The 13,327-nt window shown below is 30.9% G+C and overlaps 1 protein-coding gene across 1 annotated transcript in view; it reads right to left on the minus strand.

Annotated features, from left to right (window-relative positions):
- The window catches only part of LOC143078901 (uncharacterized), a 73,727-nt gene that overhangs the window by 13,164 nt on the left and 47,236 nt on the right, over positions 1–13,327 (minus strand). The window contains exons 51-63 of the mRNA XM_076253957.1: positions 12,926–13,066; positions 12,330–12,539; positions 11,571–11,801; positions 10,051–10,263; positions 9,132–9,353; positions 8,238–8,456; positions 7,620–7,835; positions 6,842–7,051; positions 6,185–6,400; positions 5,508–5,723; positions 4,773–5,006; positions 952–981; positions 115–314 (exon numbers count right to left, since the gene is read on the minus strand). Coding sequence (XP_076110072.1) covers positions 115–314; positions 952–981; positions 4,773–5,006; positions 5,508–5,723; positions 6,185–6,400; positions 6,842–7,051; positions 7,620–7,835; positions 8,238–8,456; positions 9,132–9,353; positions 10,051–10,263; positions 11,571–11,801; positions 12,330–12,539; positions 12,926–13,066 — 2,558 coding nt within the window. The remainder of the gene's footprint in view (positions 1–114; positions 315–951; positions 982–4,772; positions 5,007–5,507; positions 5,724–6,184; positions 6,401–6,841; positions 7,052–7,619; positions 7,836–8,237; positions 8,457–9,131; positions 9,354–10,050; positions 10,264–11,570; positions 11,802–12,329; positions 12,540–12,925; positions 13,067–13,327) is intronic.

A 13,327-nucleotide genomic window follows, 5' to 3' on the forward strand; every position in this document is an offset into this window, starting at 1 on the left:
AGTTGTCTTTCTCTACATTTAAATATCCTTGATAGAATTTTGAAAACATTTGAACCTTTAAACAACCCACAGAGTGAAGCATTACAAACAACCTATAGAAAGGACTAGACTTACCTGGATATATTGGTCCACATCATTCTTACCGGCGACCCAAGCTCCTATCAATGTCTTGCCTGTATTGTCCATGACTTCCTTGTTATTAAGTTTGCCTCTGGCAGCTCCATAGTCACTGAATGGATCACCACTACCAAACTGTGAAGAAGATGTCAGTTTGTCTTCTGCTACACCCGAAACCAACGAATTCTTACATACATCTGGTGAAAGGGATTAAAAAATACATGTCAACGTAAACGACAAATATAATGTCTGATATAGAATTATCTGATTGTATGTTCAAATGAAGAACATACATGATAAGTATTTTAGAAAACATGTAAAACACTTTAAAATAAATAAATTCCAAAATAGAACTTACTTTACATTACACGTTTCTGCCACTTGTCTTTTTTAACTTTGTTAACTTTGTGGTAGATAATTTAATTTTCACACTGCAGTTCAGTATTTCAAGATGGCAGAAGACTTTTCCTTTTTCATAAATATGTCTTGTGATCCTAATAGAACAGTAATTTTGTACTATAGTTATTGCCAATTGTCAAATTTTGCAAATTGATAAATTTTTAACTAAAATAGTTCTTATCGGATCTAAAAATTACATAGTAAAACAACTATATACATCAAATTATTTTATGCTAAAATGTAAATACTAAGCATTTGTGGTTTAATTACATATAAAAAGAAAGCATCATTATTTTAGCTTATTTTTTTAGAAGCATTTTACTTCGATTTTGTTTTATATTAAAAGTTTAAGAGACAACCCTAAAATACCATTCGTTGCTATAATATGTGCTTTGGAGAACATAATATTATAACTTAATAAAGTATAATAATTACCTTGTCCTTTGTTGAAAGCCAATAACAAACCTGCAAAATTAATACAAATATTTACATATTTCTATATTATCCCAAAAAGGGCAAAATCATAAGTTTTGAAAAAAAGTCCACAATGCGGCAATGGTAATGCAATAAAAAGAAAAAAAACAACAGTATGTAAAATTTTATTAACTTTGTGAATTTCGTTTTTTTTTTTATTCTGGTGTTTGTTTTTAAAAGATTTCAGGTTAATTTGATATCAAGTTTGATATTTTTTTTAAATATTTATCAAACTGTTAATTCTATATAATTTAAAAAAACAACAAATTGCAGTAAAAACTTTTGTAAAAATCAAAAGATAAATGAAAATAATTTAAAATTTAATAACTCCTCATGATTTTTAAAAAATAACGAACATACCCAACAAGAACAAAATCCTCAGCATTGTTTATATTTCGAAAGACAGAACTGCTTTACTACTTAACTAACATAAGACACTGACGAAAACCTGAACTTCAATCTAAAATTTCTAGTCTTATAGTCTTGTGGCGATATTTACAAAGATGAAAGCTTCCTCCCATAATAATTAATTACCCATTTATTAAATTATGATGATATTCAAACAGATAAATTTCAAATGAGAGGAAGTGTTAAATGGTCATTTGATAAAATCTATCTTCTTATCAATGGATATAAGTTTGTTTACTTTGTTTACACAAACAATTAAATACGTATGAAACTATTTATCCTAAAATAAGGAGTAACTCAACACCCAAATGAAAACCAGAAAATGGAAAAATGACGTAAAATTGTATAGAAATTCATTTTCTTCGTGAATGGAATAAGTGACAATGTGTCAAGATTGCTACACCCGTCTTAAAAGCAAACGGATGATTAAATGAGACTGCATTCATTAATATAACATATCTGGCTTGACAAATATTTTCTAAATTCCCACTCAATAAGAAAGTTGTCAGATTTTTAGATCTTTTATACACCCAATCGAAATAGTCGTCATGTTTATTATTTACTTTTGTGCCAAAATTTATCAAAACTTGTGATGATCATTCTTTTGTTATAATAAATATTTCTAAATTTAAATCAAATGATAATATTTCATTTATATATCAGGTAAGGAATTTTAAATATTTTGTTTATGGATAAATAAAATCATTTTTTCTGATTTTTCATTAAAAAAAAAATATAATTAAAATTTCCTGCTTTTTTTTTTTAATCTTGCACACCAAACAGTCCTAGGACAAAAGTGAGTTCCCATTCAAAAATGTCCAATCACTTCAACTAAAATCAATATTTAAAAAGAAATATTACCAAGATGCGATTTTATAAAATTGATACCATATTAAAGATGTAGAAATGTCTGAAGTTTTTCATTGTTAATTTAGCCATAATTCTCGTCATGTTCTTTTTCTTTATTTGATGGGTTAAACACAAAAGCAAATTTTTAAGATTTTAATTAGGTTAGAATACATTGTAAGTAAGAAATATTTTTCTTTGTGTTCACCTCGTCAGAAAATTAAAATGAGCAGGAATAATATCATGGCCAAATTAACAATAAAACTTTAAACATTCCTGCATCTTACAATATTTAGTTTATATAGATCAGTCATGTATTTACTTGGTAATATCTTTTTTTTAAATAATGATTTTAGTTGTAATGATAGGACATTTTTTGGGTCCTATGACATTTGCACCAATTAAAAAAAATTGTGACCTTTCATTTGTGCCGATTTTATTCTTTCATTTGCGCTGATGATGTGCAGGTAAATTACAGGTAATCTTTCATTTATCATAAAGTCAAGTACAACAAGTATAGAAGAAAAGAAATTACAAGGGAGGATTAAATATAATACACCAGATGTGTAGCATGTAAATACTCGGCAAGAACCAATTTTTAATTCATTGTATACCATTTTTGTGGATATTAATGTTTTGAATGCTGTAACTTTGTAATGTTAGTGGATGTACAAAGAGTGCTTTTATCTGTTAAACTGTATTATTCTACTCAAATCATATGATAATTTACATAACATATATACAACTTACAAACAGATGTTTAAAATAATAAAACACCTGTAAGTTACCTGTACTCGATCAGTGCAAATGAAAAACAAAAATCTGCTAAAGTGAAAGAAAACATCAGCGCATGTAAAATGCAGATCGGGTAAATGCAAATAACCAATTTTTTTTTAGAGGGAACTCACTTTTGTCCAATGACTTCACCATTACCCTTGAAATATAAATTGAAAAAAAAATCTGCATAGCAGCTTTTATCCTCAAATCATATGGTCTTTAACACAGAAATGATTTATCTTAATATTTTTGTCCTTATAATAACTTGTTCTTTATGAGAGCATGCTATTGGTTGCTTCTAAATAATCTGGATTTAGTCCATTTTTTGTTTTATAACAGGTTTGCTTATTACAGTAGACTCTGGAAAATCAAACCAAAACGTCAGCATAAACTATCCCATTTCTAGATATATTCAGTTAGACAATACATGCATATTCATTGAATCTTTTGCAATATTTAGCTGACGTTATCTTGAGATGTTACTAGCCCTGACCACTGCTATATAAAAGGGTTAGGTTGATTTGATTTTCTAGATTTTTCCAGGTAGATCATTGCACTGTTTGTTTAAAAACTTATCAGATGATTAGTGGTCAAAGTTGTTTCCTGTTTTAGAATCCTTTGTATATTAAAATAAATCATATGTACTGAAATATTTATTTGACTAAATATATACCATCCATAGAAAAATTTCTTTTATGTAGGTTTAAATAAGGCATCTCTGTAAATTTTTTAGATAAAACTACAACCATCCAAAAATATCTAAGGAAGAAAGCACCAATATTCTTTTGAAATTTATGAAATAAAATTAAAAAAATTCTTATCAACAGAAAGTTACACTGCACACGATACATGTTGGACAAACAGCACATAGAAATCATAGAAGTGACTGCAAAAATCTCATTTGAGATTAAAAATTTCCAATTATGGATAAAAAATTCTGTATCACTTCAAATCTGTGTACTTCAACTATAAAAAAAAAACCCAAGAATGTGTCTCAAGTTCATGGATGCCCCATCCACACTATCATTTTCTATGTTCAGTGGACCGTGAAAATGGGATAAAATCTCTAATTTGGCATTAAAATTAGAAAGATCATATCATACGGAACATGTTTACTAAGTTTCAAGTTGATTGGACTTCAACTTCATCAAAAACTACCTCGGCCAAAAACTTTACAACAGCAACACTGAGACACTGAGACTTTTGTTATCAAGTTTATTTGTAGATATATTTAAAAGTATTATTCCACCTCTTCCAATGAGAAGGACTTTCTTTTTTTATATTACCATGTAAAAATTAAAAACACAGTTTTATTCTGAGTATTTATATTTTGTCTTAATATTTGTGATGTCTTACTGTAGTATTTAAAGGGGAGACAATTCGTCTTAATATTTTTGATAACTTACTGTGCATTTTAAGGGGAGACAATTGGTCTTAATATTTCTGATATCTTACTGTGCATTTTAAGGGGAGACAATTAGTCTTAATATTTCTGATATCTTACTGTGCATTTTAAGGGGAGACAATTGGTCTTAATATTTCTGATATCTTACTGTACTATTTCAAGGGGAAACAATTGGTCTTAATATTTCTGATATCTTACTGTGCATTTTAAGGTGAGATAATTTGTCTTAATATTTCTAAAATCTTACTGTACTATTTTAAGGGGAGACAATTGGTCTCACTATTTCTGATATCTTACTGTGCATTTTAAGGGGAGACAATTCGTCTCAATATTTCTGATATCTTACTGTAGTATTTTAAGGGGAGACAATCCTTTACAATCTGTTCAAAGTACATTCCTTCTGGACAATCATCTATAGCTACAGTTCTCTCCCCTTCACATGTGATGTACTGGGTTATCCTTCCTGGATCTGGATGCCAATGACGTCCATTGGACAGACCAATACAGGAAGGAAGTCTCAACTGACAAGGGAGGCAATTCACGCCATCGTCTTGGTGACATTGATTCTGCAGATATTCACCTAGGCAAAAATGTGATAATATTAAAGTTATGAATTTTATTTCATTGTTTTCTACTACCTATAGTATTAAAAACACCCATTTTTTCTCGCTTGAATAATATTCAAAAACTTCCAACTTCATAAACTGTTGTTATCTGTTATTTATTTTTTCTTGTTCTGGCTTAAAAAAATTGAAATGTAAAAAAAATCTCAATTCCATATCTTTTCCCAATTTTTACTACCTTACTCAGCATTGGATAACTATATTTCATACAAGTTTAAATTTATAGATAGACATATCTGGAATGAATTACTGACATGTACAGATTGTTCCTAAATTTTGAATACAGCAAAACCCTTTACCTAAACCACATCAAACTCAAATTAAACCAGAAAACCTGAAATTTAACCTGTATATATTAAACACCATTATAATTCAAACAAAATCTTCGATCCATTGCGAGATCCATTGGCACAGGTTTCCTATTTTCTATTAAAAGTTGTCTATTTAGTATTACTTACATGGTGCCTTTGGTTCATGCCTTGGTCCACAGTTGACCTGTGTAAAGTGTTTACATGTTTGTGTAGAGGCATCATATAGTTTAGGGTAGGCACATTCTCTGAGATAACTTCCTGTCATCTGGTTTATTACTCCACATTGGTAGAATTGGGCACAGTTATCTGGGCTTGGTAACACCAAGTTAGCATTGCTACTACAATAACTGTTGATCATGTCAGCTAAAAAATAAAAGTGACATTATACTAACAGCAAATTCAACCAACTCAAATGAAGGAAAGCATCTTTCGAAAGCTATTATAGGAATTGTTTTGAGATTTGCTATTAATTTTAAATATGAATTACCTCCCTTTCTTTACCATATTTAATTTCTTGATATGTCAAATTAAGAACATGCAATTAATATCTAAATATAGCATTTTAAAAGTGACAATAAAGAGATCATATCGTTGTGCATTTTTTTACAGATAAAAATTGAGATCATTGAAAAACAAGTTGGATATTTAATTATTTTCTAAAATTCTAAAGTTCAAGACAATAACATTGTCTACAATACAACCCATAAAATTCTGGAATAAATTTCTTCTCTACTGCTATCTAGGTTATCTTTTTCATTACTATACCTTAAGAGCCGACAAGATTTTTAAAATAGGGACTGTCAGACACAATTAATGTAACTTACGTGAATAAGCCCTGCATGTCTTTGTACTAGGATCAAATAATCCTGTGTTACAGTGTTCAGTTGATATAGTCCTGCCATGATCACAGATGATATAGTCTGATGTCATTGGTCTGTCAGGGTAAGAGTTAGCACCATCAAGGAGACCTACACAACTAGGGTGAGACTTCTCACAGCTACCACACCCCACTCCTATACACTGGGTTTGTAGGTATTCACCTGAAACATTTTTTTTTCTTCACAATTATTGAATTACTATTTCCAGGTATCTCAGTATGTTGTCAATGAAAATGATTCATAACCTTGTCTAATAAAACTCAATTTTGAATTACACAAGTACACACATCTTTAGTCTTTTTTTTGCAAAAACGTTTTTGTTTGAAATCATTAGTATCATTAATATTTTAAAATGTTAAACTTGAACTTCAAAAAAACTTGAAGCCTGATTTATAAATGCAAGAGTGTCCCAGTGTAATACTTTACCACATATCAGCAAGCCAAGAACATTTTGCTTCAAGAAGTGGGAACTACTTATTTAATGAACATGAAGGTATATTCAAATAAACCAATGCCCATATGCAGTGTATTCATTATTATTTGTGTGGATTTTCTGGTAAAATTGAACAACAAATTACAAATCTAAATGTTCAAAGAACTTACAAGGTGCTTTTGGTTGATATCTAGATTTACATTCCACTTGAGAGAAATGTTGACATTGCTGTGTATCATCATTAAACAGTTGTGGGTATGGACATTCCTGTAGGTACTGTCCAAACTCTGTTACTGGACTACTACAGTCATAGTACTGGGCACAATTATCTCCCTTGGCTATCAATCCTGAGGACATACTACATACAGATGGCTTCTTGTCTGAAATATAAAACACATTGGTGAGTCTCCCTATCATAGTGAAAAATTAAATAATTCCTGCATGCTGTGTAAGTGATCAAAATCATTTTGAGTTAAAACTTGTTCCGTCAATATTCTTTTTTTTCTATTCTAACATGAAACAACAATAATTTATTTTATTACAAGAGTGCTCTGTGAGAAGGGTCAAGCTTTAAGGGTGCAAATAATTAAACTTTAGAAGCAAAGCTCCTGCTAGATGAAGAAGATAAAGACTAGGTAACAGGTAACATTTGTTTGTTTTTTATAAATAATCTCATGTCTCCCTTGTTTCCACTTATAAGTTACAAAATTTGGTCATATTGTGTTGCATTCTAATGACAGATATTTGAAATTAGTAATTGCAAACTTCCACATATTTGAAAACATCAAAGTTTTTTTTTCTGAAATCCCAAAATTAATCTAAAAATATGAAAAATATGTGCAAAACTGTACATCCTTTTCAGTCCCAATGCAAACAGCAGAAAATGCAAAACTGCAAACATTAAAAAGCAAGTCTCAAGTAGATATCAAACTTTGAAATTGATCATACCATCAACACACTGTTTCTTGTAAGGATCAAACACTCCTGTTGTACACTTGTCTACAGACATGGTCCTGTTTTTATGACACACCAGATATGACTGTGACCACAGTTTAGTAGCTATAGGATTGTTACCATCAGGTAACTCTCTACAGCTCGGCAGTCTCTCTACACATTCTATACAATTAGGATCAGTACCACTACATAAATTCTGCAGATATTCACCTGAAATTTTGTTTTTATAATTAGAAAAATCATGGTTTTTGTTTGAAAGTGTTTGTATGAAAAGGGTGATATGGTAGATAGTTAATGAAAGTTCTCAATACATGTACTGTGTTTTTTGATTTTGTTGAAAAAAATTAATGTGTTAAAAAATTTCTTCAAATAAATTTTATTGAGTTCTTTATAAAATATTGTTATTTATTGAAGTCCATACTGCTCAGATGAAACAGTGAGTCAGGTGAAGTTCCCTTAAGCAAAGCTGGTTTTTTAAAAATTTAAATACATAGCTCTTGATAAAATCAAAAACATAACTTCACTTGAAGGAAAACTGGTTTTCAAAGGTATAATTTCTCATGATTAAATTTCACAAATTGAAATCATAACAGTATATTTACATATACATACAAGGAGCATATGGTTGATGTCTTTTGTCACATGTGACATGTTCAAAGTCGTGACACTCTAGAGTATCTGTAGAAAACATCTGTGGATATGGACATTCTTTGATGTATTTAGTGACAGCAAAGCCTGGCCGTTTTGTTGTACAGTCTATAAACTGGGCACAGTTGTATGGGTGAGGTCTGGCTATACCCGGGTACTTGTCACATACATCATCTAAAGATTCTACAAAATAGAAAGCAGTCTTCAATTAAACATTTTTTCTCCACATACATATTAACCTTATCTATGCAAAATGTTTTATTTTTTTATTTCTTATATCATAATGATTTACAACCAAGAAATATATTTTATGGCCTAAAATTTAAAAAGAATACTGTGAATAGCAACACAATTTTAATTTTTACTCTTTATTTTTACTACATTATAGTATTCAGACAGTTATGTTCTTGAGATAAAAATAACACGAAGTCTCATTATTAATATTATACCAAGTTTTGCCACACATTGAAATCAAAGGGAAAGAAAGATTGCTTTCAATTTAAGAAAATCAAATCAGAATTAAGATCATAAAATTTTAATTTTAATATTGCGCTTAATATAGTATATAATTTTGAACTCTCTTAATCCTCTACTTTGTGAAGCATTTTAATGCCAAGTAAAGGAATGACGGAATTTCGAAGGTTTGTTGGTCCAAATGTCCTGTTTAAGGAGTGAAGCAGATTTGTAAGTAGAATGATCCTACTTAGTGATAACCTTAAAGGTATAAGATGTTGGAGGACCTATAGAAATGGTTAACTCTTTCTTATTTATTTAACATTTTTTTGGGGGGAGGGGGGTAACTAATCTTTAATGCCAACTATACACACAAAAAAGTCTTTTTTAGAATTCTTTTCTTACCTTTATCAACCTGTATGCAAGATCTTGACACAGGACTAAATATATAATTAGATTGACAGACTTCTTGTGTGATTGTTCTGCCATCTTTACACATGACATAATTGGCAGATAACTCTACACCTGGTATAGAATTGGCCCCATCAGGTTTACCAACACAGCTGACAAATCTCTCCTCACATGGAGTACAATCTGATGTATGACACTTGTTCAGTTCATATTCACCTGTGAAAAAATATTAGAGATTTATCAGTCTAAAAACAAGAATTTTCATTGAAGTGAAAAAAGATTTCAGCACTGCAAAAAAAACTGAATTTACAGTTAATGGAACCAATATTACATTGATATTAACCATTGTCAAAATTGAATCCGGGTCCGTCCGCCCTGATTCCGGTTCGCCCTAGTTCGGGTTCGCCCTAATACCTGTTCGCCCTGTTGCACTGTGTGTATATAATTGAATATCTTGAAGTCAGTCTACAATTTCGCCGAATATTTACGATGTATTATGTTGTCTATAGCTAGCTGCTACTAGGTTATAAGTTTCTGTATATTTCAGGACTACAAGATATTGTGATTTTAAGGTATTGAGGACTAAGTTTGTATCTGTATGTAATTACCTTACTAGGAAATAAGTTTGTATACATTGTATTTTTAAATGTAAATTATTTGTATGTAATTGAATATGTTGAAGTTTGTCAACACTTGAGATCGACTTGGCGAACGAAACCTGGGTGAACGGACTGTCAGGGCGTACAGACTCAGCACGAACGAACCTAGGGTGAACATGTAATCAGGGCGAACGATCCAGATACCCTTTAAAATTGAACCATTTAATTTATTTTGAGACCTTATTCCCACAGTTCTTCCATTGTGTTTATATTTTGTATGTATATTCCCTAATTTAGATTCTATGTCTACTTACATGGTCCCTTGGGTTCACTCTTTTGTCCACAGTTGACCTCTGTATAGTATTTACACTGTCTGGTGCTGAGATCAAATAGTTTTGGATAAGAACATTCCTCAATATAACTCCCCAGTAAGGTGTAAATATTACTACAGTTATAGTACTGCCCACAATTATCTGGATGAGGGAGAACTGCTGTGGGGTTGTGTTTACAGTAGTCAAAAACATTACCTAAAATTGATAATGTAAAAGTTAAGATATATTCAAATCAAACAAATGGATATGGTTAACAATTTTATAATTTTATAATTTAATTTATATATTCTTTAAAACGATAAATAGTAAAATTTGTATGATATGACTTCAAAGTAAGGCATTCCAGCATCGATTTTGTACCACTTCACTCAGGATTAATAGATTTTTTGTATGAGTCCCAGACTACAATCACAGATTCCATTCCATATTTTGTATGTATAAGTTCATCAATGAAATTTCTATCAAAAAGATTCATCAAATTGCCTCTCTCCTTCATAATAAATCTTGTATTCAAGTTACAGTATATTATTAAACACTGTGATATTGTTTTAAACCAACCTCGAACAAACCTGACTTGAAGTTACTGTTAAAATCTACTGGGAAGAACCATGACTTTAGAAAAATGTCAAAATCCACTTGGAACAACCATATCCACAGAAACTGTCAAAATCTACTGGAAATAACCATGACTTTAGAAACCTGTCAAAATCCACTAGGAACAACCATATCCAAAGAAACTGTCATAATCTACTGGAAATAACCATGACTTTAGAAACCTGTCAAAATCCACTTGGAACAACCATATCCAAAGAAACTGTTAAAATCTACTGGAAATAACCATGACTAAAAGAAACTATCAAAATCCATTTAGCACAACCACGACTTAAAGAAACTGTCAAAATCTACTTGGAACAACCATATCCAAAGAAACTGTCAAAATCCATTTAGCACAACCACAACTTAAAGAAACTGTCAAAATCTACTGGAAATAACCATGACTAAAAGAAACTATTAAAATCCATTTAGCACAACGACGATTTAAAGAAACTGTCAAAATCTACTGGAAATAACCATGACTAAAAGAAACTTTCAAAATCTATTTAGCACAACCACGACTTAAAGAAACTGTCAAAATCTACTGGAAATAACCATGATTAAAAGAAACTATCAAAATCCATTTAGCACAACCACGACTTAAAGAAACTGTCAATATCTACTGGAAATAACCATGACTAAAAGAAACTATCAAAATCCATTTAGAACAACCACGACTTAAAGAAACTATCAAAATCACCTAGAAACAACCATGACTATAAGAAACTGTCAAAATCCACTTGAAAAAATAATGACTCAAAGATACTGTAAAAATCCACTTGGAACAGCCATGATTTATAGAATCTGTCAAAATCAATTTAGAAGGCACTTAGAACAACCATGAATTATATATTAAATGCCAAAATCCAGGTATGTACAAAGACCCTTATGTCTGAAAATTGTCTTACCAACAATTGTAGGATTAACACAGAACCTCTGGTCAGGATCAAACTTTTTGTTATCTGGACAATCAGTTACTTCTATGGTTCTGTTACGATGGCACAAGATAAACTTTGGTGTCCATAGTTGTCCAGCGAATGCATGACGTCCATCAGACAGACCCACACAGCTTGGAAGTCTTTCTATACATGGTTCACATTTATTATCTAAAGCCTTGCATTTGTTTTGATCAAATTCACCTGAAAAAGTACATTGGAAGATGGTCAAGCAGAAACATTTGTTTTTGTATGATAATTGATTCATTTTTCTATATGCATTGGCATATTTAGTCAAACAAGTTTAATGTTTCTGGGGATGAAAATAATAAGAATAGATATCTAAATAGAAACATCCTCAACGAGATAAATGACATCTTTTTCATGAACGTCTATTTTATTACCCTATGTAAATACTAGTTACTTAACTTTTCAAATGCCCTTATTTTACTCATTCTAAGATCCTTATCTCACTCAACCTAGATGATACCAGTTTTAAAGGGACATAACTTTCAAATGTCAGTCAAATATAAATAGCATTCAACGTAGAGTCATTCAATATCTGACTAGTTACTGTTCAATATTACTCCATGAACATGTGTGTTGTGTTCATGTAAATTGATAATAGCTGTTTTCTGCTTTTTGTTCAGGTTGTTGTGTCTTTGACACATTCCCCATTTCCATTCTCAATTTTATGGACATTTTATCATATGTTTATCTTATAAAACTTACAAGGTGCTTGTGGTTCATATCTCTGTCCACACTGTACATATTCAAAGTTCTGACAGGACCTATGCAGTGTCGAGTATAGGAATGGGTATGGACACTCTTGTAGAACTGGATGATACTTGTCAGAACAGTCGTAATACTTAGCACAGTTTGTGGGATGTGGAGCTCTTCCATTCTGTTGGTTATGACAAATGTTCATATATGTACCTGGACCTGAAAATTGAAAATGGCTGTTTTGAAAATAAAATGTTAATACACGTTAGATAAATAGATCTCATTATTATATGCAACTGTCACTTTCCTTCTGAAAAATGAAACTTATCAACTTTTCATCTATGAACTCATTATTATAATTTTGGGTACCAATTTTCGCTGATTTCTAAAATGTAGGGAAACCATGATTTGAATCTTCAAAGAAGTATAAATTGACAATAGGCTTGTATAAAGTTCAGCAAAATAGCAAAATTAAAAGAATTTCTAGTAGTTAAAATTTCTCTACAACTAAACTGCTTTAGCTGATGTATAAAGTCATTGGTCTTGATTCCCTACAAACCGCGAATCGTTTACAGTAATTCATTTAGACATGAAATAAGACTTACGTGGTGTTGTATTATAATGACACCCTGCCTCGTCAGATTTATCACTGCACTGAATACGACCATCACAACGTGACAAAGGACTTAAACATTGTCCGTTATCACATCTCCATTCTCCTTCAGGACAAACTGTCTTAACTACACCTGAAATATACAAGTAACACATTATATTCAATATAACATTGTGACTAGAGAGGGAGTCAGAGGGGTCCTGATCCCGAAATCCCAGGCTTAAAAACATGGAATCCCCAGGTCACGAATTTAAAAAAATTTAAATCCCGACATCTAGTAATTTGAAAAAATAATTCACAGTTCCTGAGAGGATCAATCTCAAAATCCCAAGCTTCAAAACACCTGATAAAAGTCCTTCTCATTCCAAGCTTAAAAACACCTGATAAAAGTCCT

Source organism: Mytilus galloprovincialis, chromosome 6, assembly GCF_965363235.1.
Source record: "Mytilus galloprovincialis chromosome 6, xbMytGall1.hap1.1, whole genome shotgun sequence".
Taxonomy (NCBI): domain Eukaryota; kingdom Metazoa; phylum Mollusca; class Bivalvia; order Mytilida; family Mytilidae; genus Mytilus; species Mytilus galloprovincialis.